This window comes from Podarcis liolepis (genome assembly GCF_965112155.1).
Source record: "Podarcis liolepis genome assembly, chromosome: 7".
NCBI lineage: Eukaryota > Metazoa > Chordata > Lepidosauria > Squamata > Lacertidae > Podarcis > Podarcis liolepis.
This window is the reverse complement of record NC_139561.1, coordinates 86549653-86575453: the sequence shown is the minus strand read 5'-3', so window position 1 is coordinate 86575453 and position 25801 is coordinate 86549653. Positions and strand designations below refer to the sequence as shown.

The 25801-nt window shown below is 49.8% G+C and overlaps 2 protein-coding genes and 1 long non-coding RNA gene across 3 annotated transcripts in view; 1 reads left to right on the top strand and 2 right to left on the bottom strand.

The window, feature by feature from the left end:
* Nucleotides 1-6610, bottom strand: part of PTGIR (prostaglandin I2 receptor) — a 54128-nt gene extending 47518 nt beyond the window's left edge. Inside the window, exon 1 of the mRNA XM_083515951.1 lies at nucleotides 4434-6610. Within this exon, the coding sequence (XP_083372077.1) occupies nucleotides 4434-5276 (843 nt within the window). The 5' untranslated portion in view covers nucleotides 5277-6610. The remainder of the gene's footprint in view (nucleotides 1-4433) is intronic.
* The window catches only part of LOC310712738, a 279033-nt gene that overhangs the window by 41434 nt on the left and 211798 nt on the right, over nucleotides 1-25801 (top strand). The window lies entirely within an intron of this gene.
* On the bottom strand, nucleotides 22900-24970 carry GNG8 (G protein subunit gamma 8). The gene is made up of 2 exons (XM_083516080.1): nucleotides 24860-24970; nucleotides 22900-23622 (listed from the first exon to the last, which is right to left on the bottom strand). The coding sequence occupies exons 1-2, from the start codon at nucleotides 24941-24943 to the stop codon at nucleotides 23494-23496; spliced, it is 213 nt and encodes a 70-aa protein (XP_083372206.1). The 5' UTR covers nucleotides 24944-24970; the 3' UTR covers nucleotides 22900-23493.

The window sequence follows — 25801 nt, the reverse complement described above, 5'->3', positions numbered from 1 at the left end:
AAAACTATTTGTTTTTTAACTGTTTTTATGTTGTATTTTGTTTCTTTTTATTTTTCATTTTCATTGTTATATTTTAAAAACTTTAATAAATATCTTTAAAAAAAGAGAGAGATTAAAAGTCTCATTAGTTGCCAGCTTCTTATTATTCGTACCCAGGCTTGCTCCTGCGCCTTAATGCCCTGTAGGCTTTATCAGTTGATAACGCTTAACTCCCAGCTTTGCAGACCAGGATGCTCTTAAAAGCAGGGGAGGAGGCCTCACCCCCCTCCTCTTTTGCAACCTTGCCATTGCCCCATCTGCAAAGATCGGAAATGATGAAAGCTTCCCTTCTCATCAGAATCCAGCCTCGTCAGCTGCCGGCCCTCCAGAGTTTCTGAAGAGTCACGCTGTCGTACTATTACCTCTAGCCCACACATGCACCAGGTCCCTCACGCGGGAGAAGGGCAGGGCCCTTTCCAGGACTGATTCACATGTCTGAGGCCGGATTCTGCTCTGGCAGCGGCAGGGAACTGGGAAAGGCAGCAGGAGAATTTCTGGGACCGTTCTGGACACTGCTAGGAGGACGGGTTAGAGAAGAAAGGCGACGGGGAGGGAATTGGCAACTGCAAAATGTCTGCGACAAACGTTCCTGAAAGAAAGGGGCTGAAGGGTAATAGAATAGTTGGAAGGGAACCCAAAGGTCATCCAGTCCAACCCCTTGCAATGTAGGAATCTCAATGGTGGGTCGATGTTTGCTTTCAGGACATAAGAAGAGCCTGCTGGATCCGGCCAATGGCATCCGGCATCCTGTTCTCACAGAGGCCAATCAGATGCCTGTGGGGAACCAGTGATCAGGATTCGAACACAAGACCAACTCTTCCCTCCTGTGGTTTCCAGCAACCGGGAACCAGAAGCATTTCTGCCTCGAACCAAGGAGGCAGAGCGTAGCTAGGAGCCATCAATAGGCTTCAACTCCTGCCAGCTGAAAACGAAGAAATCATTGGTGCTCTGGTTCTAGTTTTCTGTATTAATACAGGCAGGTTATGTGTGAGCATCTGACTGTGTGTAGGGTAGCCAATTCCTTTGCTGGCTCACGCTCTTCTGCCTTGGTCCCGTATACCTGAAGGAGCGTCTCCACCCCCATCGTTCAGCCCAGACACTGAGGTCCAGCACTGAGGGCCTTCTGGAGGTCCCCTCATTGCGAGAAGTGAGGTTACAGGGAACCAGACAGAGGGCCTTCTCGGTAGTGGTGCCCGCCCTGTGGAACGCCCTCCCTTCAGATGTGAAGGAAATAAGCAGCTATCCTATCTTTAAAAGACATCTGAAGGCAGCCCTGTTTAGGGAAGTTTTAAATATTTAATGCTGTACTGTTTTTAACATTTGATTGGGAGCCGCCCAGAGTGGCTGGGGAAACTCAACCAGATGGGTGGGGTATAAATAATAAATTATTATTATTATTATTATTATTATTATTATTATTTTAACAACAGCTTGGTTGCCAGAAACCTCACAAGCAGCGGCGGAGCAGGCCGATTGGGCATCTGGGATGGCATTTGTGCCCCGTGCCCAGGGGCGGGGCCAGCTGCCTGCAGGGGTGGGGCCTCCGAGGAATCTGCCTGTCTCCTCCCACTCAGCTGACCTACAGCTGGGGGGAGGCGGCAGGCGGACCGTGTGGGGTAGCACGGAGCCTCCGGGCCCCCAAGCCCCCGCCTGGCATCTTGTCACCCCCCTCAGTGGTGACACCCGGGGTGGTCTGCCCCCATCGCTCCCCCCTTCCTCCACCCCTGCTCACAAGGTGGTGAGCTCTTCCTCCCTGGAGGTTTTTTCCCCCAGCAGAGGTTAACCATCAGGGATTCTTTAGTTGTGATTCGTGCATTGCTGTGGGTTGGGCTAGATGACCCTCAGGAGTCCCTTTCAACTCTGCAATTCTGTGTCTTGAAAGCCTTCTGATCCTAAGCTGCTGTGAAATGCTCCGAAATGGAGCCAGTTTTGCTCCAGCTGTTTAGCAAACCCTTTTTTTACAACCGAAACACTACGCTTTTCTTGGCCGTTGCGTTTCTTCGATTGGGCAAGCAGCAGGAAACGGAGGAAGAAAAGGAACAGGAAAGATATGGAATAGAAAGCAGGGAACGGGTGCGAGGTCTAACCTCTTATCTCAAGGCACACACATTCCTCCTCTGCTCCCAGCATTTTGCCTTGCTAGCTCTACACTGGTCTCGTCTTCTCCCAGGCTGAACAGAGATCTGCCATCATGGTGATGTTATAGATCAGCCTTCCCCCACCGGGCGCCCTCCAGATGTTTTGTACTACAACTTCCACTGGCCACAGCACTGCCAAGGCTTTTATAGTTCTTCCTGGCCCCAGTTAAACTTCCTTTTAGCAGCAGGAGGAGCAAGGCAGAAATACAGGCTGAATGTCACTGGGGTGCAGTGGCGTAGCGTGGGGGGTGCAGAGGGGGCCGGCCGCACCGGGCGCAACATCTGGGGGTTAGGGTTAGGGGGCGCAAGTCCACGGGTTAGGGGGCGCAAATTACTTGCCTTGCCCCGGGTGCTGACAACCCACGCTACGCCACTGCTGGGGTGTGCGTTTCAGGACCAGATCTAAAGGGCACGCTTAAACGACCGTGTGCCCCAAACCTAACAAGGAAACTGCTCTCTCTCTCTCTCTCTCTCTCTCTCTCTCTCTCTCTCTCTCTGTGTGTGTGTGTGTGTGTGTGTCATAGCTGTCAACTTACAGATTTGAAAATAAGGGACCAGCAGCCTCGAAAATAAGGGATCAGCAGCCAAAATAAGGGATCAACAATTACATTGACAAAATACATATTTTGTTGCGTGCAAATGGCTTTAGATACCTATTAGGTCCATAAATTACCATATGGCATATATTCAGCACACACAAAAAGCAACAATTTGTTGTTGACAAAGGACAGCTGGACATAGAAAGGGCCGCATTACCTTCAGTAGCTTATTTAAGGGACATCATCAATAAGGGACAGCAGCGGGACATGGCGCTGGGATAAGGGACTGTCCCGCCAAATAAGGGACGGTTGACACTATGGTGTGTTTGTTGGATTGACCTTTCTGCATCAGAGAAGCCCCAACTTTGCTTCCAGCAGAGCTCAGGTGGCTTCCAAGGAAGGCATGAGGACAATGGGCTTCCTCTGCTGTTCCTCTCCAGACTCTGATATTCAGAGATAGACTGCCCCTGAACCCGGAGATCCTTCATGTCATGTTATTTTTGTTTATGACAGCTATTGCACAGCAACAGGGGCCCTGGAATTCAGATCAGAAGCTTGGTCTCCCATCGTCCCTGGCCTGGATATCTGTCGTGGTTAAATAACTATTTGCAGACCCCTCTGCGTAACTGTCTAATCTCATGTGTGTGTGCATCTCTCGTTCGAGGAAGTCTGTGACATGCTGATCGGACCACATCAACCGCACCACGGATCCCAGCTTGGTTTTGACAGCTTCTGCGCAACGGCCTCTGTCACTTGGGGGTCTCTGTGAAGTCACTGTGTGCACAGAAAGACTGAGCCGCCTATCTCAAAGTTGTCTACACAGACCAACAGAGGCTCCCCCATGTCTCAGCCCTGCCTGGGGGAATCCCGGGGAAGGGGTTGAACCTGGGACTTTCAGCTGCTCTAACCACTGAGCCACAGTCCTTCCCCTACAGAAAGCAGGTTGCAGAAAGCTCCCAGCCTGGGACAGTCTTGTGCACCCTCCTCACTCGCACGCAGGCGGGAGATGAAAATGTGGCACAGCGTTTCCTGTTGTGGCCTTCGGCCCGAACCCGGTGCAGGATACGGCTGTGGAAAATCCTCCTGCAACAGCCACCTGAGGCCATGTGGAAGACCCAGGCAGTGGCAGGTCATGAGATGCTTGACTCTCCCACTGTGCTCACAGGTGAGCAGTCGCGGGGCTCCCTAGTCTTGAGATGGAGCCGATTGGCTCACGATTCTTGACCACCTCGGATGAAAACTGTGTTGTCTCAGTTGCAAACCTGGCTGACCCTTATCATGTCACTTCCTGTCCCCAAGACATTTATCATTATTGAGCCAAGGCATTTGCCACCACTGAGCCAAGACATTTGCCATTACTGAACCAAGACGTTTGCCACCAGTGAGCCAAGACATTTGCCTCCATTGAGTCAAGACATTTGCCATCATTGAGCCAAGACATTTGCCACCAGTGAGCCAAGACATTTGCCATTATTGAGCCAAGACATTTGCCACCATTGAGTCAAGACATTTGCCATCATTGAGCCAAGACATTTGCCACTATTGAGTCAAGACATTTGCCATCATTGAGCCAAGACATTTGCCACCATTGAACCAAGAAGTTTGCCATTATTGAGTCAAGACATTTGCCACCATTGAGCCAAGCTGCCCTCCCTCACCTCACCAGCCCCCTACTTTATCCCTCCCTGCCCCCCGTGACCCCCATGGCAGTACTTACCGTGAGGGGCAGAGAGCAGATTACAAAGATGACCGTCATGAGGGCCAGCAAGATGAGGTGGTCCACCTCCTCCTCGCCTTGGCCGAGCCAGCTCTTGCGGCGCCGCTGCTGGGCCACGTTGATCGAGCCTCTCCGCCGGGCCCTCTGCTTGCGGTACATCTGGCAGAGGCTGATGATGACCAGGCCGTTGCAGACGAAGATGGCGAGGATCAGCAGCGCCATCAGCGTGGCGTAGGACAGCGAGAAGGCCGCCTTGCTGCGGTCGCCCCCCGTCAGCTCCACGTCCATCTGGACAAAGCACCAGGTGCCCGGGCAGTACTGCTTGTACTTCCCAACGCCCAGGAAGGGCAGAGCGCAGAAGAGGGCGCTGAAGGCGTAGGTGGCGGGCAGAGAGAGCTTGGCCCACCGGCGGATGTTGTGCTGCGAGTAGAAATAGGGGTAGGAGATAGCTAGGCACCGCTCCACCGCCATGGTGCAAAGGATGAGCATGGCGGCTTGGCTGAAATACATCATCGAGAAGGCAAAGAGGTCGCATAGCCAGTGCCCTCCGTCCGCCAGGCCCAGCACGGTGGCGTTTCGCGAATAGGCCACAAAGACCACGGGGCTGACCACGCAGGTGCCCAGCAGGTCCGTGATGGCCAGGCCGGTCACCAGGATGCAGAAGGCCGAGCTCTTGGTCCGCAGCTCCTTCCGGTGGAAGCCCAAGATGGCCAAGGCGGCCATGTTGCCCACCACCCCTGCCGCAAACATGAAGGAGCTCATTCCGGGGTTGCCGTCCTTCTGCAGTCGGGTCAGGCTGCTGCAGTCCTCCGGAGGGGTCAGGTTTGCTTGCGGCGCTTGCATTGGCACGGAGAGGGGGCTGGAGGTCTCAGAGGGGGAAGGCCGGGAGGAGAAAGGGGGAAGCTTTGGGACTTCTTGTTCTCAGATGCGAGGCCTCAGAGTTCCGAGAAGGAAGGAGGCGGGTGGTGAGTTCAGATCCTTCTCCTCCTCCTGCTTTCAATCCCCAATTAATTCACGTTGGAGGGCAGCGCCTCGTCGCGACAGACGAGCCCGGAGTCCGGTTCCCAGAAGCTGTGAAAGACGACATCAGAGTCCAGCCGATTACGGAGCAAGAATCCAGCCGGCGTTCTGGGGTTAGGGTCACGACGGGGTCATGCCCCCTGGCTAAAGCAGGTGGAGCTGGGACCCCCCCCCTCCGAAAAGGACTGAGTGGTCCTGGGTTCTGTTCCTCCCAGCTCTAGAAAAGTCAGAGAGCAGGAAGAGGGGCTAAGCCGAGGCAGAGGCGTCCGGGGCTCTGTTTCCTCTGCAGCTCAGGAGTTCCCAGATGTGACAACTCTGGGCTGGTGTATCTGAGGACGGAGCCTTCCCCATCCCATCCCTGGCTGGGTGTGAAGAAGTCTGCTTGCTTCCGAATGAGTCGCCCAGCGTCGAAAGTGTGTCTGGCTGCTGCCGGCTTTGCGTGGGTGAACATCTGAGCTGTCAGGAGCTCGTAAGGGAGTAGCTTTCGACTCAAGTAGGCAGGCGGGGACTGGGGAGGGACAGGGTGGGTGGGGCTTGGCCTACCCACCCAATGGGTGCTGATAGCTTTCTTTTTTTCCAACCAGACTCCCACGCTTATTTCTCTCTCTCTCTCTCTCTCTCTCTCTCTCTCTCTCTCTCTCTCTCTCTCTCCTTCCTTCAATGACTGCAAACTGGCTCGTCTGCTGAGTAAAGGCACGAGAGCTTTCCCCGTCAGCGAGACTCATTCCTTATTATATAGACAGATCCCCCACCCACCCACCTGCTCTAATGCAATCCAGAGGAAAGTTTGCTGCAGGCTCCCCAGGGCTGCCTAGTAACAGGAACTTAAGTCATTTAACCACAACCAGACCGTAAGAATTTGCAACGAGGAACTTGCTCCCTCGGGGGGCAGCGATGGCCGCCAACTTGGAGGGCTTTAAACGAGGCTCAGACAAGTTCATGAGGAGAAGAAGAAGAAAAGTTTGGATTTGATATCCCGCTTTATCACTACCCGAAGGAGTCTCAAAGCGGCTAACATTCTCCTTTCCCTTCCTCCCCCACAACAAACACTCTGTGAGGTGAGTGGAGCTGAGAGACTTCAAAGAAGTGTGACTGGCCCAAGGTCACCCAGCAGCTGCATGTGGAGGAGCGGAGACGCGAACCCGGTTCCCCAGATTACGAGTCCACCTCTCTTAACCACTATAGGTAAAGGGAACCTTAGGAGGGAAGGCATAGTAAATGTTATGAATATGAGATGTATGTAATGAATGAAAAAGAAAAATGAATAAAATTTTTAAAAATAATAGATGACCCATGTGGTCCCTTCCAACTCTACAATTCTATGTTTCTATGACTAGGTGAGCCACTGGCATGATTCGGCAGGTTTTTCTGATGTTCTTAACTACAGGGAGGAGGAGTTGGCCAACTTGCCTGGCCTCAGGGCCGGCGCTGCCATTAGCCAGAGTGCGGCAACCGCCTCAGGCGGCAAAAACTGACAGCTGGGGAGAAACAGAGAGTGGCTGAAGGCCTACAAGGGCTCTGCTGCCACCCTGTTTCCTGGCCTTCCACTGGCAGGCTGGCCAGCTTTTGTGCATGGGGCAAGAAAGAGGTAGCGTCCTATCCTCAGGGTCAGGCAGCAAATGGTATTGATCCAGCCCTGGCCCTTCTCAGTTGGTTGGGAAGCTGAGCAATGTGTGAGTAGGATTGCCACATTTTCAGACCTTTAAAGGCAGCCCAAGGAACAGGGATTTTGCAGGCAAGCCCTTTCCCAATGTCGAGACAATGTGCGAGGGAATTATTACAGTTCCTGGCAACTCGGATGGACGGATATGTTTAACTGTAACTGAGACTACAGCTGGTTTTAGATATGGTTTTATTGTTATTGGATTGTTTTAACCGTCTTAGACTGTTTGTGCTTTGTTTTTGTCTTTGGACTGCAGATCCTTTGGCCGTCCTGGGCTCCTTGGGGAGGAAGGGCGGGGTATAGATACAACCAATCAATCGGTTGCTTAATTTGGGCTGGGCGGTAAAAGGCACAGGAGCGAAACCAGCTAAAAAAGTTGGCAACCCTTACTGCATTGAGGCAGGGCTGGAAAAAGAGGAGTGCTTTTTGCTGCAGCAGGGAGAAGAAGCTGGGTTCATTCTATGATTCTAATCCGGCACACTCCAGCTGTTTTGGACTACAACTCCCATCATCCAATGGGAGTTGTAGTTCAAAACATCTGGAGGCCACCAGGTTGGGGAAGGCCAGCTCAGATGACCTTTGAAAGACCTTCTACCTCTATGGTTCCATGAAATCAGGGCAACAGAATATGTTGTTGTTTAGTCGTTTAGTCGTGTCCGACTCTTTGTGACCCCCTGGACCAGAGCACACCAGGCACTCCTGTCTTCCACCTTCTCCCGCAGTTTGGTGAAACTCATGCTGGTAGCTTCGAGAACACTGTCCAACCATCTCGTCCTCTGTCGTCCCCTTCTCCTTGTGCCCTCCATCTTTCCCAGCATCAGGGTCTTTCCCAGGGAGTCTTCTCTTCTCATGAGGTGGCCAAAGTATTGGAGCCTCAGCTTCAGGATCTGCCCTTCCAGTGAGCACTCAGGGCTGATTTCCTTCAGAATGGAGAGGTATGATCTTCTTGCAGTCCATGGGACTCTCCAGAGTCTCCTCCAGCACCAGAATTCAAAAGCATCCATTTTTCGGCGATCCGCCTTCTTTATGGTCCAGCTCTCACTTCCATACATCACTACTGGGATGTATATATGCAACTGAATATATGCATCCCAATTGCCACTTCGGACGCACAAGGTTCTTTTGCACGACATCAGACAACATTCAGCATCCCACACACCTGCCTTCTCTCGCCCCCGTTCAACTGGCATCGTTTGCAATAATAATAATAATAATAATAATAATAATAATAATAATAATAATTTATTAGTTATATCCCACCAATCTGGCTGAGTTTCCCCCAGCCACCCTGGGCGGCTTCCAATCAAGTGTTAAAAACCATACAGCATTAAATATTAAAAACTTCCCTGAACAGGGCTGCCTTCAGATGTCTTTTAAAGAGAAAATAGCTGCTTATTTCCTTCACATCTGAAGGGAGGGCATTCCACAGGGCAGGTGCCACTACCAAGAAGGCCCTCTGCCTGGTTCCCTGTAACTTCACTTCTCACAATGAGGGAACCACCAGAAGGCCCTCGGAGCTGGATCTCAGTGTCTTGGCTGAACAATGGGGGTGGAGATGCTCCTTCAGGTATACTGGGCCTTTGAGGCCATTTAGGGCTTTCAAGGTCAGCACCAACACTTTGAATTGTGCTCGGAAACGTACTGGGAGCCAATGTAGGTCTTTCAAGACCGGTGTTATGTGGTCTTGGTGGCTGTCACCAGTCTAGCTGCCACATTCTGGATTAATTGCAGTTTCCGGGTCACCTTCAAAGGTAGCCCCACGTAGAGCACATTGCAGTAGTCCAAGCGGGAGATAACTAGAGCATGCGCCACTCAGGCAACCATTTGTGTGTCTTTTTCTCCAGCCTTCCCGTTCTCTCCATCTCCACCCATACTTCCTCCAGGGTTGTCAGCTGTTTTCTGGGAGGGTCCTTGGAGAGGAGTCCTGCAGATCCATCTGCGGTAGAGTGAGCAATGGAGACCGTCAATAATTTGCTGGAAAGGAAGACCTCAGCTTCCCCTGCTGGGCAGCTTGGGTAGTTGCACCCAGTGTCTGCAACAGGACACTAACCTGGGCTTCTTTTTCTTCTTGGACAATCACTTGTAGCTGAGTAAGATTGTCTTCCGTCAACCCGGTTTTAAAAGTGAGTCCATAAGTGACTGTGGAGGCCAATTCTGGACCCACACGTCCTTCCACAGTGGGGACATTGGTTTCCGGGCAGGAGTTGATCATGGTGAGGGGTTTGCTAAACTGTGCCTTCCTCTTAGCACATTTCTCTCTTGCGTCCTCAGTTCAAGTGTCTTCAAAGCCCATGGCACCTTTGTTAAAGGCTGTTCTCCAACTGGAGCGCCCGCAGGCCAGTGCTTCCCCGTTGTCTGTGTTTATAGTACTTTTTAAAGATTTGCCTTGAGACAGTCTTTAAATCCTCTTTTGTTGACCACCAGCATTACGCTTTCCTTTTAAAAGTTTGGAATAGAGTACAGTGGTACCTCGGGTTACATACGCTTCAGGTTACATACGCTTCAGGTTACAGACTCTGCTAACCCAGGAATAGTACCTCGGGTTAAGAACTTTGCTTCAGGATGAGAACAGAAATCGTGCTCTGGTGGCGCAGCAGCAGCAGGAGGCCCCATTAGCTAAAGTGGTGCTTCAGGTTAAGAACAGTTTCAGGTTAAGTACGGACCTCCGGAGCGAATTAAGTACTTAACCTGAGGTACCAGTGTAGTTGCTTTGGAAGGCGATCATCAGGCATCCGCCCAACATGACCAGTCCAACGAAGTTGATGTTGAAGAATCATTGCTTCGACACCTCCAGTGTAACCTGGGCACACTAAGACTGTGTACCCTATTGGATTTCGAATTGCAGTTGTGCATAATCATGCACATCAGCACAGTGGAATGTGTTTTCAGGTCTCTCCTCGCCAGCGCCTGGATATTTCCCTTACTAGTCATGATGGCTTTTGCTGTCTCCATGGTTGGAGGAGGGCTCCTGCGATTGGCTGCTGCTTGCTGGTTTCCACTGGCATCTGGTTGGACAAGGTGAGAACAACATGGTGCTGGACGTGGGTGGCGCTGTGGTCTAAACCACTGAGCCTCTTGGACTTGCTGATCAGAAGGTCGGCGGTTCGAATCCGGGCGACGGGGTGAGCTCCCGTTTCTCCGTCCTAGCTCCTGCCAACCTAGCAGCTCGAAAGCAAAGCATGCCAGCGCAAGTAGATAAATAGGTACCACTGCGACAGGAAGATAAACCCATCATTCAGACCAGACACTGAGATCCAGCGCCGAGGGCCTTCTGGCGGTTCCCTCATTGCGAGAAGTGAGGTTACAGGGAACCAGGCAGAGGGCCTTCTCGGTAGTGGCGCCCACCCTTTGGAACACCCTCCCTTCAGATGTGAAGGAAATAAGCAGCTACCTTCTCTTTAAAAGACATCTGAAGACAGCCCTGTTCAGGGAAGTTTTTAATATTAATGCTGTATTGTTTTTAACACTCGATTGGAAGCTGCCCAGAGTGGCTGGGGAAACTCAGCCAGATGGGCAGGGTATAAATAATAAATTATTATTATTATTATTATTATTATTATTATTATTATTATTATTATTATTATTATTATTATTATTAACATATCATTTTAGGGTTTCATCTTGTTTTTATTTTGAGTTATGTATGTGGGGGCCATAGCTGTCAAGCTTCCTTCCCCCCCCAGGAAATTCCCTTATTTCAGCGTCGTTTCCCGCTGCTTCCTGCTGCTCTCCCGGAGTGTTAGATATCCCGTAGACTGTCCCCCGGACAGGTGAGGCTGCTGATCCCTTACAGTGGTACCTCAAGTTACATATGCTTCAGGTTACATACACTTCAGGTTACAGACTCCGCTAACCCAGAAATAGTGCTTCAGGTTAAGAACTTTGCTTCAGGATGAGAACAGAAACCGTGCAGCGGTGGCAGCGGGAGGCCCCATTAGCTAAAGTGGTGCCTCAGGTTAAGAACAGTTTCAGGTTAAGTACGGACCTCCCGAACAAATTAAGTACTTAACCTGAGGTACCACTGTATTTTCAAATCTGAAAGTTGACAGCTATGGTGGGGGCCCACCACCAATTTAGGAGCTTAGGACCCCTGAAGGTTGTGACCTCTGTATCTAGAGACGCTTCTCACCTTCTTTGCCACACACCCCTTTCTCTGGCCTTTTCAGCCCAGACTCCTGGCAGTGCAACAGGTGGGAGATGTTTCCGTCCTTTGTGCCAGAGATAAACTCGCCTTTAATTGGCTTGCCCTTTCAAGGCATTCGGCTTCCAGCTGATCGTTTTGTCTTAACGCCGCTGGGAAGGCAGCATTCATTATTCAGCAGCCTCTGTTCCAGGCCCTTTTCCAAATGAAATCATCCATCCATTACTGCGGGACGATGATCTCAGGCCTTTCTCAACAGTCCTTTGCAACATTCTGCAACCATCCGCCCAGCGACACTGCGAGGTAGGTCAGTCACGCGAGGACCAGCTTCAGCAAGTCTCTCTTATGTTTTGTCTGCTGGGATCTGACCAAGGTTTTGTCCCAGAAAATAAAAAAAGGAGGCCTCTGAGGACTCGCAGATCTGAGAGTGACATTTTTTTACTGCCTCGGTTCTTGGCAGTGTGATGCAAAGACCCTGAGGTCACAGTAAGAAGCAGATAGCTCGATGATGATGTTGAGTCAATGCATGACGGGCGTGAAGAAGGCAAATTTCATGCCAGGGACCATTAGAGAAGGAATTGAAAAATAAAACTGCCGATATAATGCCATTATACAAATCCATGGTGCAGCTGCAGCTGGAATACCGTGTCCAGTTCTGGTTGCCTCAGTTCAAAAAGGATATCCTAAAGTTGGGAAAGGTTCAGAAAATGGAGCAATTCCTGCATGAACAATTTCAATGTTTGGGACCTTTTCTCTAAACTAAAAAGGTGAGGAAGAGGTTGCATGATAGAAGAAGAAGAGGAGGAGGAGGACTTTGGATTTGATATCCCGCTTTATCACTACCCTAAGGAGTCTCAACAGGACGCGGGTGGCACTGTGGGTTAAATCACAGAGCCTAGGACTTGCCGATCGGAAGGTCAGCGGTTCGAATCCCCACGACAGAGTGAGATCCCGTTGTTCGGTCCCTGCTCCTGCCAACCTAGCAGTTTGAAAGCACACCAGTGCAAGTAGATAAATAGGTACCACTCCGGCGGGAAGGTAAATGGCGTTTCCATGCTCTGGTTCACCAGACGCAGCTTAGTCATGCTGGCCACATGACCCGGAAGCTGTACGCCGGCTCCCTAGGCCAGTAAAGCGAGATGAGCACCGCAACCCCAGAGTCGGCCACGACTGGACCTAATAGTCAGGGGTCCCTTTACCTTTAGGGTCTCCTTAGGAAAGAAAGAAGGAAAGGACAATCCCCATGGGATTTCATTTCTCTGTGGCTACAGGAAACAAAATTATGCATGCAAAATACAGGCAGATGTGCTTGATTGGCATGATGTGTGCCAGCCTCGGAGAAGGGATTTTGTTTGAGCGTAGGAATTTCGCACGCATTCTGGGTGATGGTGTTTGGGACTCGAGAGAATGAAGAAGGGTCCTCGGTCGGTTGCGGAGAAAGGCAGCCGGTTCTCAGGGTCCTACTTGGACGCTCTCCATCCTCCTTGAGCAAGGCAGCAGACCGGGCACAGCTGCCGCATGATGGATTGCCCACCTCTTGCCAAAGGGATGCTTGGCGAGGGCTGCCAGCTACCGTGCCTGTAAAGCCTGTCTAAATCTCCATTTCTTCGGGGACGGGCACAACGCTCTCCCTTAACTTATTAGGAAACTTATTAGGTTTACAAGAAGTCAGGTCATTACTTGTGGGGCAGCTGAGGGGCCTGCACTCCTTCTCCCTCGCAGTGCTTGGACAGCTCTCCATGGCTCCTGATCCAAACATACCTCACCATCTCCCTTCATGGGGCTGGCCTGTCTCTCCCGATCCTTGAGAACTGTGGTGAAGCCCAGCCAGCCCAGCCGCCTGGTTTTCTTCCCAGTAATCTGGAGTTTATGTGCTCTCTAGCGACCCCTCCTGGTTTGCTCGAGGTATTACACCTTATACCTACACCATCCTTTGTTTCTTGAGCCCTGTCTGCCATCCTTTGGATTGTATCCTCCAGCGCCCTCTTCTGGCTGAATGAAGGATTGCACTTCACAACTCTTTTCTTCGGAACAGTTGGGAGTTGCTGATCGCTCCTTTTATTGCACCAGCAGAACTACATACACCAAAGGGAGCATGCGGGGTTGCAGCTTGGACTACTGCAATGCGCTCTACGTGGGGCTACCTTTGAAGGTGACCCAGAAACTGCAATTAATCCAGAATGCAGCAGCAAGACTGGTGACTGGGAGTGGCCGCTGACACCATATAACACCGGTCCTGAGAGATCTGCATTGGCTCCCTGTACGTTTCCGAGCACAATTCAAAGTGTTGGTGCTGATCTTTAAAGCCCTAAACAGCCTCAAAGGCCCAGTATACCTGAAGGAGTGTCTCCACCCCCATCGTTCAGCCCGGACACTGAGGTCCAGCGCTGAGGGCCTTCTGGCAGTTCCATCATTGCGAGAAGTGAGGTTACAGGGAACCAGACAGAGGGCCTTCTCGGTGGTGGCGCCCACCCTGTGGAACACCCTCCCTTCAGATGTGAAGGAAATAATCAGCTATCTTATCTTTAAAAGACATCTGAAGGCAGCCCTGTTTAGGGAAGTTTTTAATATTTAATGCTGTATTGTTTTTAACACTTGATTGGAAGCCGCACAGAGTGGCTGGGGAAACTCAGCCAGATGGGCGGGGTATAAATAATATATTTTATTATTATTATTAATTATTATTATTATTATTATTATTATTATTATTATTATTATTATTATTGCAGCAGAGCCTGTGAGACCAGGGTTCAATTCGCTGCTCGGTCATGAAGCTCACTGGGCCTCAAGTCTCTCAGCTTAACGTACCCCACAGGGTTGTTGTGAGGCTAAAATGGGGAGAACCACCTTATACTCCATGGAGGACAGGTGGGAAATAAATGTAATAATACATACATAAATTATTTTTAAAAATAGTTCAGTGCACTTTGAGTCCAAATATCTGGGTTCAAATCCCTGCTCAGTCGTGAAGTTTACTGGGTGACCTTGGGGCAGCCTCTGTGCGTGTCACTCTAGCCCACCTCACAGGGCTGTTGTAAAGGGAGTGCCACGACTTCTTTTTAAGAACAAAAAACATACCAGCTGAAATATACTCAGAGTCGCAAAGTGATTTCATGCTCTTTATTCAGCTCATAGTGGTGAGGTGGGATGAATGGAAGTCCCCTCACAGTATCTGCTTTATATACATTATTTACACAATGGGCTGCACATGATTGGCTAATTCCGGAATTCTACTGTAAGCCAATCAGGTTGTGGATTCACTTCTAGGTGGAGCAGGATTGGGTGGTTCCTGCCAACCAATCATATTGCTGCATTGTTCTAGGACCAATCAGACTGCTGCATTCTGAATCCTATTGTTCTAGGACCAATCAGACTGCTGCATTCTGAATCCTATTGTTCTAGGACCAATCAGACTGCTGCAGTTTGGATCCTATTCAACTCAGTACATAACACCAGCAATATTTCTCTCCTCTGACAGATGAAGCTTTTCCCTGTACGGGAAGAACGAAGTGATGGGAACATTTCAACTGGTAAATTTCCTGCTGGTAAATATAACAACGCAAGTTTTTTGTTGCCAAATTTAATTCTGATTCAAAGGCACAGCACTAATTTGTTTCTAGGTCACAACCCTTTTTGCTTCCCCTCTTCATCTGAAGCATTACAACAGGAGGCAATTGGGCTTAATTCCATTTCCCAGTCTCTAATGTTTTCAGCGTTGGATCATTATCTACCATACATTTCAATAAGGGAATGCCAAGCCTTAACCACAACAAACCCACATCTCAGAGCCACAGGAAGCCATAAAACGGGCTCAAATTTCAAGCATTGGAAAGCTGGTCAGGCTGGCGCTGCAGTTGTGGTTTTTCCACACACAAAAATACACATCATCATCTGAGAGAGACAGTGTGGTGTAGTGGCTAGAGTTCAAATCCCCATTTGGCTACAAAGCTCAGTGGGTGAGAGCTTGGGGGCCCATCACTGCCTCTCAGCCTAACCCTACCTTGCAAGGTTGTTGTGGGGATTAAATGGGCAGCGGGGAAACCATGAGCTCCTTGGAGGCAAAAAAGGGGGGGTTAGAAATGCTAAAAAAGCAGACACATCACTTTGCCAACAAAGGTCCATATAGTTAAAGCTATGGTTTTCCCAGTAGTGATGTATGGAAGTGAGAGCTGGACCATAAAGAAGGCTGATCGCCGAAGAATTGATGCTTTTGAATTATGGTGCTGGAAGAGACTCTTGAGAGTCCCATGGACTGCAAGCAGATCAAACCTCTCCATTCTGAAGGAAATCAGCCCTGAGTGCTCACTGGAAGGACAGATCCTGAAGCTGAGGCTCCAAGACTTTGGCCACCTCATGAGAAGAGAAGACTCCCTGCAAAAGACCCTGATGATGGGAAAGATGGAGGGCACAAGGAGAAGGGGATGACAGAGGACGAGATGGCTGGACAGTGTTCTCGAAGCTACCAGCATGAGTTTGACCAAACTGCAGGAGGCAGTGGAAGACAGGAGTGCCTGGTGTGTTCTGGTCCAGGGGGTCACGAAGAGTCGGACACGACTAAACAACTAAACAACAACAAGTTAGAAATGCAATAAATGACTAAATCATGAATGAGGCGGGGGGGAGGGAAAGGAAGGTGACATCACTATGCTGGAATCCAATGGGCTGCCAACAGCATCATGTGGGCAAAAGAGACACGTAAACAAGACCTGGCAGTTCCAGAGAAGAGGGCTAGAGTGAAAGCAGATGATCTGTCCCCAACAAGATGGAGCATGGCTCGTGGCTCGGTGGAAAAAACCATCTGCTTTGCATGTGGATGGTCACAGGTTCAAATCCCCGGTGTCACGGTCCGGTTCATGGGCGATCGATGTCCCCGCAGGGGACGTCGGGACCAGAGGCAAGATGGCGGGGTGGGAGCAGGAACGGGTGTCCAGAAGCCAGGATTCAGGAAGCCAAGGGTCTGAGGGTCAGGAAGCAAGGAGTCAAGAAGTCAGGGGTCTGAGGATCAAGAAGCAAGGAGTTACGAAGTCAGGGGTCCGAGGGTCAAGAAGCAAGGAGTCACGAAGTCAGGGGTCCAAGGGTCAAGAAGCAAGGAGTCACGAAGTCAGGGGTCCGAGGGTCAAGAAGCAAGGAGTCACGAAGTCAGGGGTCCGAGGATCAAAAAGCAAGGAGTCACGAAGTCAGGGGTCCGAGGGTCAAGAAGCAAGGAGTCACGAAGTCAGGGGTCTGAGGGTCAAGAAGCAAGGAGTCACGAAGTCAGGGGTCCGAGGGTCAAGAAGCAAGGAGTCACGAAGTGAGGGGCCCAAGGGTCAAGAAGCAGGGAGTCACGAAGTCAGGGGTCCGAGGGTCAAGAAGCAAGGAGTCACGAAGTCAGGGGTCTGAGGGTCAAGAAGCAAGGAGTCACGAAGTGAGGGGCCCAAGGGTCAAGAAGCAGGGAGTCACGAAGTCAGGGGTCCGAGGGTCAAGAAGCAAGGAGTCACGAAGTCAGGGGTCCGAGGATCAAGAAGCAAGGAGTCACGAAGTCAGGGGTCCGAGGGTCAAGAAGCAAGGAGTCACGAAGTCAGGGGTCCGAGGGTCAAGAAGCAAGGAGTCACGAAGTCAGGGTCCGAGGGTCAAGAAGCAAGGAGTCACGAAGTCAGGGGTCTGAAGATCAAGAAGCAAGGAGTCACGAAGTCAGGGGTCCGAGGGTCAAGAAGCAAGGAGTAACGAAGTCAGGGGTCCGAGGGTCAAGAAGCAAGGAGTCACGAAGTCAGGGGTCCGAGGGTCAAGAAGCAAGGAGTCACGAAGTCAGGGGTCTGAAGATCAAGAAGCAAGGAGTCACGAAGTCAGGGGTCCGAGGGTCAAGAAGCAAGGAGTAACGAAGTCAGGGGTCCGAGGGTCAAGAAGCAAGGAGTAACGAAGTCAGGGGTCCGAGGGTCAAGAAGCAAGGAGTAACGAAGTCAGGGGTCCGAGGGTCAAGAAGCAAGGAGTCACAAAGTCAGGGGTCCGAGGGTCAAGAAGCAAGGAGTCACGAAGTCAGGGGTCTGAAGATCAAGAAGCAAGGAGTCACGAAGTCAGGGGTCCGAGGGTCAAGAAGCAAGGAGTAACAAAGTCAGGGGTCCGAGGGTCAAGAAGCAAGGAGTCACGAAGTCAGGGGTCCGAGGGTCAAGAAGCAAGGAGTCACGAAGTCAGGGGTTCGAGGGTCAAGAAGCAAGGAGTCACGAAGTCAGGGGTCCGAGGGTCAAGAAGCAAGGAGTCACGAAGTCAGGGGTCTGAGGGTCAAGAAGCAAGGAGTCACGAAGTCAGGGGTCCGAGGGTCAAGAAGCAAGGAGTCACGAAGTGAGGGGCCCAAGGGTCAAGAAGCAGGGAGTCACGAAGTCAGGGGTTCGAGGGTCAAGAAGCAAGGAGTCACGAAGTCAGGGGTCCGAGGGTCAAGAAGCAAGGAGTAACGAAGTCAAGGGTCCAAGGATCCAAGGATCAGGAAGCAAGGAGTAAAGAAGCCGAGGAGTACTCAAATGCAGGCACATTTTCACGAGGATTTGAACAAATAATGCGGAAATCTGAACCCGAGACTGGAGAAATGAGAAAGCAGAATTGGCAGATTTGCCCATCCTGGGCCCCCCTGCTTCTATGGGCAAACTCTGCTGGTTAAAAAAATGCAGCTGTCTGTCATAATCAGTAACCACATGGGTGTCTGTGTGTGCTCACACTGGATTTAAATTAATAACTTAAGTGAAAAGTGAAAACTCCCTCTTTTGTATTCAAGCTGTACCCTCTGCCTGACTCACAAAGCCTTTGCAATCTTTCAACTTGTCTCGCTTATTGATCTTACACTTTTGAATTACCCTAATTGCCCTCTTTATTTACTTAAGACCAATTAAAGTTGTAATGTAAACTTTCCTTTCTTTTCCTTATTGTTCCTCCTGTAATAAGCTATTGTACCACTTTGCCCAGGCTCTGTTCTATTTACGTTGAAACAGCAATAAGCTTCTTTTCATTTTTTAAAATAAACCCACAGGTCTGGTTTTCAACGGATAAAATTCAGAGAGTCTGGCTACTTGCAGGGGCAGAACCACATCACACATTTGAATGATATTCAATGCACATTTAAGGCGTATGACTTCCCTCCAAGCATCCCAGAAACTGTAGTTCGTTAAAGATCCTGAAGGAAATGGTAGCCCTGTGAGGGGTAAACTGCAAGTCCCAGGATTCTTGGGTGGGTGGGTGTTTTAAATATGGAGTTGACCCCCCCCCCCAAAAAAAGCAGAGACATCACCTTGCCAACAAAGGTCCATATAGTTAAAGCTATGGTTTTCCCAGTAGTGATGTATGGAAGTGAGAGCTGATGTATAGAAGAAGGCTGATCGCCGAAGAATTGATGCTTTTGAATTCTGGTGCTGGAGGAGACTCTTGAGAGTCCCATGGACTGCAAGAAGATCAAACCTCTCCAGGAAATCAGCCCTGAGTGCTCACTGGAAGGACAGATCCTGAAGCTGAGGCTCCAATACTTTGGCCACCTCATGAGAAGAGAAGACTCCCTGGAAAAAACCCTGATGCTGGGAAAGATGGAGGGCACAAGGAGAAGGGGACAGCAGAGGACGAGATGGTTGGACAGTGTTCTCGAAGCTACCAGCATGAGTTTGAGCAAACTGTGGGAGGCAGTGGAAGACAGGAGTGTCTGGTGTGCTCTGGTCCATGGGGTCACGAAGAGTCGGAGATGACTAAACGACTGAACAACAACAGGCAAACTAAGGCCCGGGGGCCGGATCCGGCCTAATCGCCTTCTAAATCCGGCCCGCAGACTGTCCGAGGATCAGCGTGTTTTTACATGAGTAGAATGTGTCCTTTTATTTAAAATGCATCTCTGGGTTATTTGTGGGGCATAGGAATTTGTTCTTGTTTCTTTTTTCCTCAAAATATAGTCTGCCCCCCCCCACAAGGTCTGTTGAAAAAGTTTGCTGACCCCTGGAGTTGACCTTTGCTATCCCTTTGAGGAAGAGCCTGAGCATGTGCAGAGTGCACCTAAATATTCAACACTGCCTAGCTCATCAATCAGATTCTCTGGTTTCTGAGTCAATGTGGAGTGAGCTAGCTTCCCCCCTCTCCCCTTTTGTTATTCATAGCTTCCATCTGTCATTGTGATTCATGCAGATTCTTTCCCAGCTTCCTCACAGGCCTTTTCCAAAGGCTCCCTTGACCCTTGCTGCTGGGGTTTCCCCTCCTCTTTATGTATCGATGGGGTTATAGTGAATTTACTGCCTCTGCAGCCTGGAGTGCCAGAGGTCACAAGCCAAGTGGATTATGAAACATTTCTTAAAAGGAAGTTATTCCCCAGATTCATTCCAATTAATCCTGGGAGAGTCCCCATCCTAGCTGCAGTTTTCTTCAAAATCTCCGACACAGGTTTTTTATATACGAGGGGGGGGGGGAGAGGTCTTCTGGGATCATCTTTGCCGAGAAATGATGCTTTCTTGGATGGGTGGGTGAATCAGCCGAAGAGCGTGGGAGATGTGCTCCTTGCCATGGAGGGGAGTACTTTGTGGCTGCATTCTCAGATTCATGGCTGGTAGACGGCCCTTGTCTTTTGCTTTGCTGCCAGGAAAAAAGGCATATTTCCCACGGTGCCCAGTCAGACTACTTGCAGAAGTCCAGAAGTAGGCTTCAATACACCACTCAGCCTTCTTTGAACAATTTACCTGCTTTCTTGCTGCCTTGTTGTTCCATCATCACATCACCGCCCATTGGTGGCCACATGAACTACAGCATGACAACAGCATTCCAGTTTTCTTATATAGCAATAATATAAAATAATATAAAATAATATAAAATAAAATAAAATAATATAATATAATATAATATAATATAATATAATATAATATAATATAATAGGATGAAAGAGGAGAGTGCAAAATATGGTCTGAAGCTCAACATAACCCCCCCCCCTAAGATATTGGCCACTGGTCCCATCACCTCCTGGCAAATAGAAGGGGAAGAAATAGAGGCAGTGAGAGATTTTACTTTCTTGGGCCCCATGATCACTGCAGATGGTGACAGCAGTCACGAAAGGAAAAGACGCCTGCTTCTTGGGAGAAAAGCAATGACAAACCTAGACAGCATCTTAAAAAGCAGAGACATCACCTTGCCAACAAAGGTCCGTATAGTTAAAGCCATGGTTTTCCCAGTAGTGATGTATGGAAGTGAGAGCTGGACCATAAAGAAGGCTGATCGCCAAAGAATGGATGCTTTTGAATTCTGGTGCTGGAGGAGACTCTTGAGAGTCCTATGGACTGCAAGAAGATCAAACCTCTCCACTCTGAAGGAAATCAGCCCTGAGTGCTCACTGGAAGGACAGATCGTGAAGCTGAGGCTCCAATACTTTGGCCACCTCAGGGGAAGAGAAGACTCCCTGGAAAAGACCCTGATGTTGGGAAAGATGGAGGGCACAAGGAGAAGGGGACGACAGAGGACGAGATGGTTGGACAGTGTTCTTGAAGTTGCCAGCATGAGTTTGACCAAACTGTGGGAGGCAGTGGAAGACAGGAGTGCCTGGCGTGCTCTGGTCCAGGGGGTCATGAAGGGTCGGACACGACTAAATGACTAAACAGCAACAAATATTCTTGAAAGAAGCTTCATGCTCGGCTCATTCTTCCAGGCCTCCTCTCTTACTCTACATACATACTGTACATTTAAAGCACATCCTCACACGCAAAAAATCCTCAGAACTGCGGTTTAGCGCAGAGCTACATTTCCTCCATTCTACTTTGTGAGCTGAAATTTCTTAGATTTTCAGTTTACAGAATCACCAGCATGCATTGACTGGGACACCCTTTCACTGGCGTCACCTGACAGATGAGGACGCGATTTGTTCCTTTACATGCGCCCTGCTCAGTGCGTCAAAACACAGATGGAGGAACAAGGCTCTTTTGACGGAAGACTGGGAGATCTCAAGGAGAAGTTCATGGTCTAGACGGAGCCAGCAGTGCAGCTACTGGCCTGATCATCAAGAAAAATGGCAAATTAGCAGAACTTAAATCAAGACTTGTGGAATGGATTATAGACTAATTGAGAGAGCAGAGAGTTATTTGCTCATTGTGACCGACAGAAGTTAAACATTATGGTTATACTAATGCAAACCTTTGCTGGGGAAGGAAAAAGAGAACATAAAGCAAGATTAAAAGAGCAATCATTAGCCAATTTTGCTGATAAACCCTATTTTGCCTTTTGGGCGCCTAATGAAAAAACATGTTAGGACACCAACACATGCAATAATGAGGTAGAGTGGTTGTTGTTTAGTCGTGTCCGACTCTTCGTGACCCCCTGGACCAGAGCACGCCAGGCACTCCTGTCTTCTATTGCCTCCCACAGTTTAGTCAAACTCATGCTGGTATCTTCGAGAACACTGTCCAACCATCTCGTCCTCTGTTGTCCCCTTCTCCTTGTGCCCTCCATCTTTCCCAACATCAGGGTCTTTTCCAGGGAGTCTTCTCTTCTCATGAGGTGGCCAAAGTATTGGAGCCTCAGCTTCAGGATCTGTCCTTCCAGGGAGCACTCAGGGCTGATTTCCTGAAGAATGGATACGTTTGATCTTCTTGCAGTCCATGGGACTGTTGCAGTCCATGAGAGTGGTTAGTGCAGCCAAACTCCTTCCTGGTGCCTTCCAGATGTTTTGGATAACAGTTCTCAACACAAAATTCAGCAGAGCCAAAGAACACAAATGATGATAATTGCACTCCAAAGAATCAACTGGGGCCGGGGGCACCAGTTTGGGGAAAGGCTGAGTTATGGAGTGCTTAAGAAGGAGCAGGAAAACCCACTGATGGGATGAGTGCCTGACCACAGAGCCTAGGACTTGCTGATCAGAAGGTTGGCGGTTTGAATCCCCGCGACGGGGTGAGCTCCCGTTGCGCAGACCCTGCTCCTGCCAACCTTGCAGTTCGAAAGCACATCAAAGTGCAAGGAGATAAATAGGTACCGCTCCGGCGGGAAGGTAAACGGCGTTTCCGTGCACTGCTCTGGTTCGCCAGAAGCGGCTTAGTCATGCTGGCCACATGACCCGGAAGCTGTACGCCGGCTCCCTTGGCCAATAAAGCGAGATGAGCGCCGCAACCCCAGAGTCAGCCACGACTGGACCTAATAGTCAGGGGTCCCTTTACCTTTACCTTTAAGAAGGTGCAGGAAAAACTACTGATGGGATGAGTGCCTGACAGCATCGCTGTTGGCAAATTGGCTTCTTCTTAAAAGCCCCCAATGTTTTGGCAATGGCTTCTCAGCAGTACAATATTATGTTTCTCCCACTGAGGCCAGGGGTGGAAATCCGTCTCCCGCTTCGAACCGCATCAGCCACGAAACCGCAACAGATTTAAAAATTGGGGAGAGGGGCTGCTCCCTCTATCTAAGGAACTGCACCATTTCCCTAACTCTGCCCTCAAAAACATGTGTGTGATTGATTAAGCTCTGAAACCCGGCCGTGGGCTTCCGGGAACGTTTGCCTTCTGTCCTCCCACGTTTGATGGAAAGGCTGCTAAGGTAACTGTTCTGCCTTGCTGCTGTTCCGCAGAAAAGTGAGATAACCGTCAAAGAACGCCACCCCCATTAGGACATTTTGCCTCTTGTGGACTCGATGCCCCGAGAGTGTGGTTGGTGGAAACAGGAAAGAGGCGTGGAAATAATCAGTTCAACGTTTATTGGAAAGGAAAAACAAAGGAGGAGATGGGAGGTAGAATTCTCCTCTAACAGTACCCTGGGGGCGATTCCTTGAATGGAAGGAGATCATAGAACCATAGAATTGCTGAATTGGAAGGGATCATCAGGGCTCATCTAGATCAACCCATGTCGAGGTCACTTCCTCCCTCCCAGTCCCTGGGGCAGAAGGTTGCCAACTTTCTTGGGCCTGCGGGCACATTTGCCTAGCAGAGAAACTGTCATGGTCATCATGTACACATACCAGGTTTTATTTGTTTATCAATGGGATCAGGAAACAACACAGGCCGGACAAGCTTATTTTTGACAGCAATGAGGACCAGTAACTTGCTTTAAAAAAGAAGAAGCTAAGACACGTTTTCTCTACAGAATACACACAGTCCTGTTTTTTGTGGGGGTTTTTTTTGCTGGATGGAGATAGGACCAGGTTAGAAATGGGGATTTGAAAGGGGATCAGGGTGTACCACGAACATACAAGAGGAAGTTCCGCCCACCACTGCCCTGGTCTGGAAGTGGGAGGAGCCTGCCATTTGTCTCTCCCGTCCAATCCGCTTCCAGGCTCACAGCACGATGCAAAAGAGCCGTTTCTCGCGGAAGGGGTTCTCCGCAGATGGCACTGGGGTCACCAGTGGGTCCTCTTTGGCGTGGGCTTCGCAGTGGGCCAGGAGGTCAGCCGCTGCCTTGGACACCTGGAATGGAGGGAGAGAGAGTCAGCACGCCATATATATATACCGTATTTTTCGCTCCATAAGACGCACTTTTCCCCTCCTAAAAAGTAAGGGGAAATGTGTGTGCGTCTTATGGAGCGAATGCAGGGGGGAGGCAGGCGGAGAAAGCCCCCAAGAGCCGCACACAAGCTTTGCGCGGCTCTTGCGGGCTTTTCCCCAGGAGGGAGAAGGGACTGATGTGGCCAGCCAGTTCCTTCTCCCTCCTCGTAGAAAAGCCCGCAGGAGCCGCGCGCTCCTTAAAGGGTGCGCAGCTCCGGTGGGCTTTTGCGGGAGGTGGGGGAATTGCCATAGCCGCGCGCAGCCTCTCCTGGCCGGAGCGGCTGCATGCGGCTAAAGAAGCCAAGACAGCAAGCGGGATCCATCCTGCTCGCTGTCTTGGCTTCTGCCATAGACAGCTAAAGAAGCCAAGACAGGGAGCAGGATGCATCCCGCTCGCTGTCCTGGCTTCCTCTTTAGCCAAGTGCAATCTCTCCAGCCAGGAGAGGCTGTTCGCGGCTATGGCACAAGCCAAGACAGCGAGCAGGATGGATAATATTTTTTTCCTTGATTTCCCCCTCTAAAAACTAGGTGCGCCTTATGGTCCGGTGCGCCTTATGGAGCGAAAAATATGGTGTGTGTGTGTGTGTGTGTGTGTGTGTGTGTGTGTGTGTATGTATTTTAACATATCATTTTTAACAGTAATTAAACATACTTTCACATCTTACTCAATTTTTTTGACTTCCATATGTCCTGTCTGAATATTTTCCAATCTAATCTCTTAGTATGCATTTCTTATCTTCCCTATTACATTTCAAACTCATAACCAATATCTCTATCTTTTCCTACTTTGTAACACTTCATATCTTTCTCCTTACAAATCCGCTTGTAGTCCTACTAGCGTAATTTGTTGATTACAGTTGCTCTTCAAATAATTCCTATACTTCTTCCAATCTTCTGTAAATCTCTGGTCCGGCAGGTTTCGAATCCTTCCTGTCATTTTGTCCAATTCTGCATAGTCCATTAATTTCGTCTGACGTTCTTCTTTCGTCGGAACTAGTGAGCACGCCTTTTGCAACACTTAAGCTAGACTACCACACGGCAGGCCGGGCTGCCCTTGGGGACTGTTCGGCTGCTTCACCGCTCAGAACCGAAACATGGTGTTGTATACATGGAAGTGCACCTCATACAGTAGGTGAGGAGAGGAGATGGGGAAGCTCACCTTCATCCGGTCGATGTTCACTTCCAGTTTCAGCTGCTCCACTGTCTTCCGCGCCTCTGCAATCTTGGCCATGTTGTTAGACATTATCCCTCACCTGGCTGGAGTGGATTTGTGGTCAGCAGGTGGGCAGAGAGAGAGAGAGAAAGAGACAGGCAGATAGTAATATTCAGTGGAAACAACTGACCTCTGAGCCCTCTCCTCCCAGATTAATAATAATAATAATAATAATAATAATAATAATAATAATAATAATAATTTATTTATACCCCGCCCATCTGGCTGGGCTTCCCCAGCCACTCTGGGTAGCTTCCAACCAAATATTGAAATACAGTAATACAATCAAACATTAAAAGCTTCCCTAAACAGGGCTGCCTTCAGATGTCTTCTAAAAGTTTGATAGTTGTTTATCTCTTTGACATCTGGTGGTAGGGCGTTCCACAGGGCGGACGCCACTACCGAGAAGGCCCTCTGCCTGGTTCCCTGTAACTTGGCTTCTCGCAGCAAGGGAACTGCCAGAAGGCCCTCAGTACTAGACCTCAGTGTCTGGGCAGAACGATGGGGGTGGAGACGCTCCTTCAGGTATACTGGACCAAGGCCTTTTAGGGCTTTAAAGATCAACACCAACACTTTGAATTGTGATTGGAAACGTACTGGGAGCCAATGTAGGTCTTTCAAGACCGGTGTTATGTGGTCTTGGTGGCCACTCCCAGTCCCCAGTCTAGCTGCCGCATTCGGGATTAGTTGTAGTTTCCGGGTCACCTTCAAAGGTAGCCCCATGTAGAGCACATTGCAATAGTCCAAGCAGGAGATAACCAGAGCATGCACCACTCTGGCGAGACAGTCCGTGGGCAGGGAGGGTCTCAGCCTGCGTACCAGATGGAGCTGATAAACAGCTGCCCTGGACACAGAATTGACCTGTGCCTCCATGGACAGCTGTGAGTC

Bases quoted from the DNA above. Each gene is read 5' to 3' on its own strand.
- GNG8 (XM_083516080.1), bottom strand. From the start codon at position 24,943: ATGTCTAACAACATGGCCAAGATTGCAGAGGCGCGGAAGACAGTGGAG. The intron at 23,623-24,859 runs GTGAGCTTCCCC...CCTCCATTCCAG, and splicing joins TGAACATCGACCGGATGAAG to GTGTCCAAGGCAGCGGCTGA.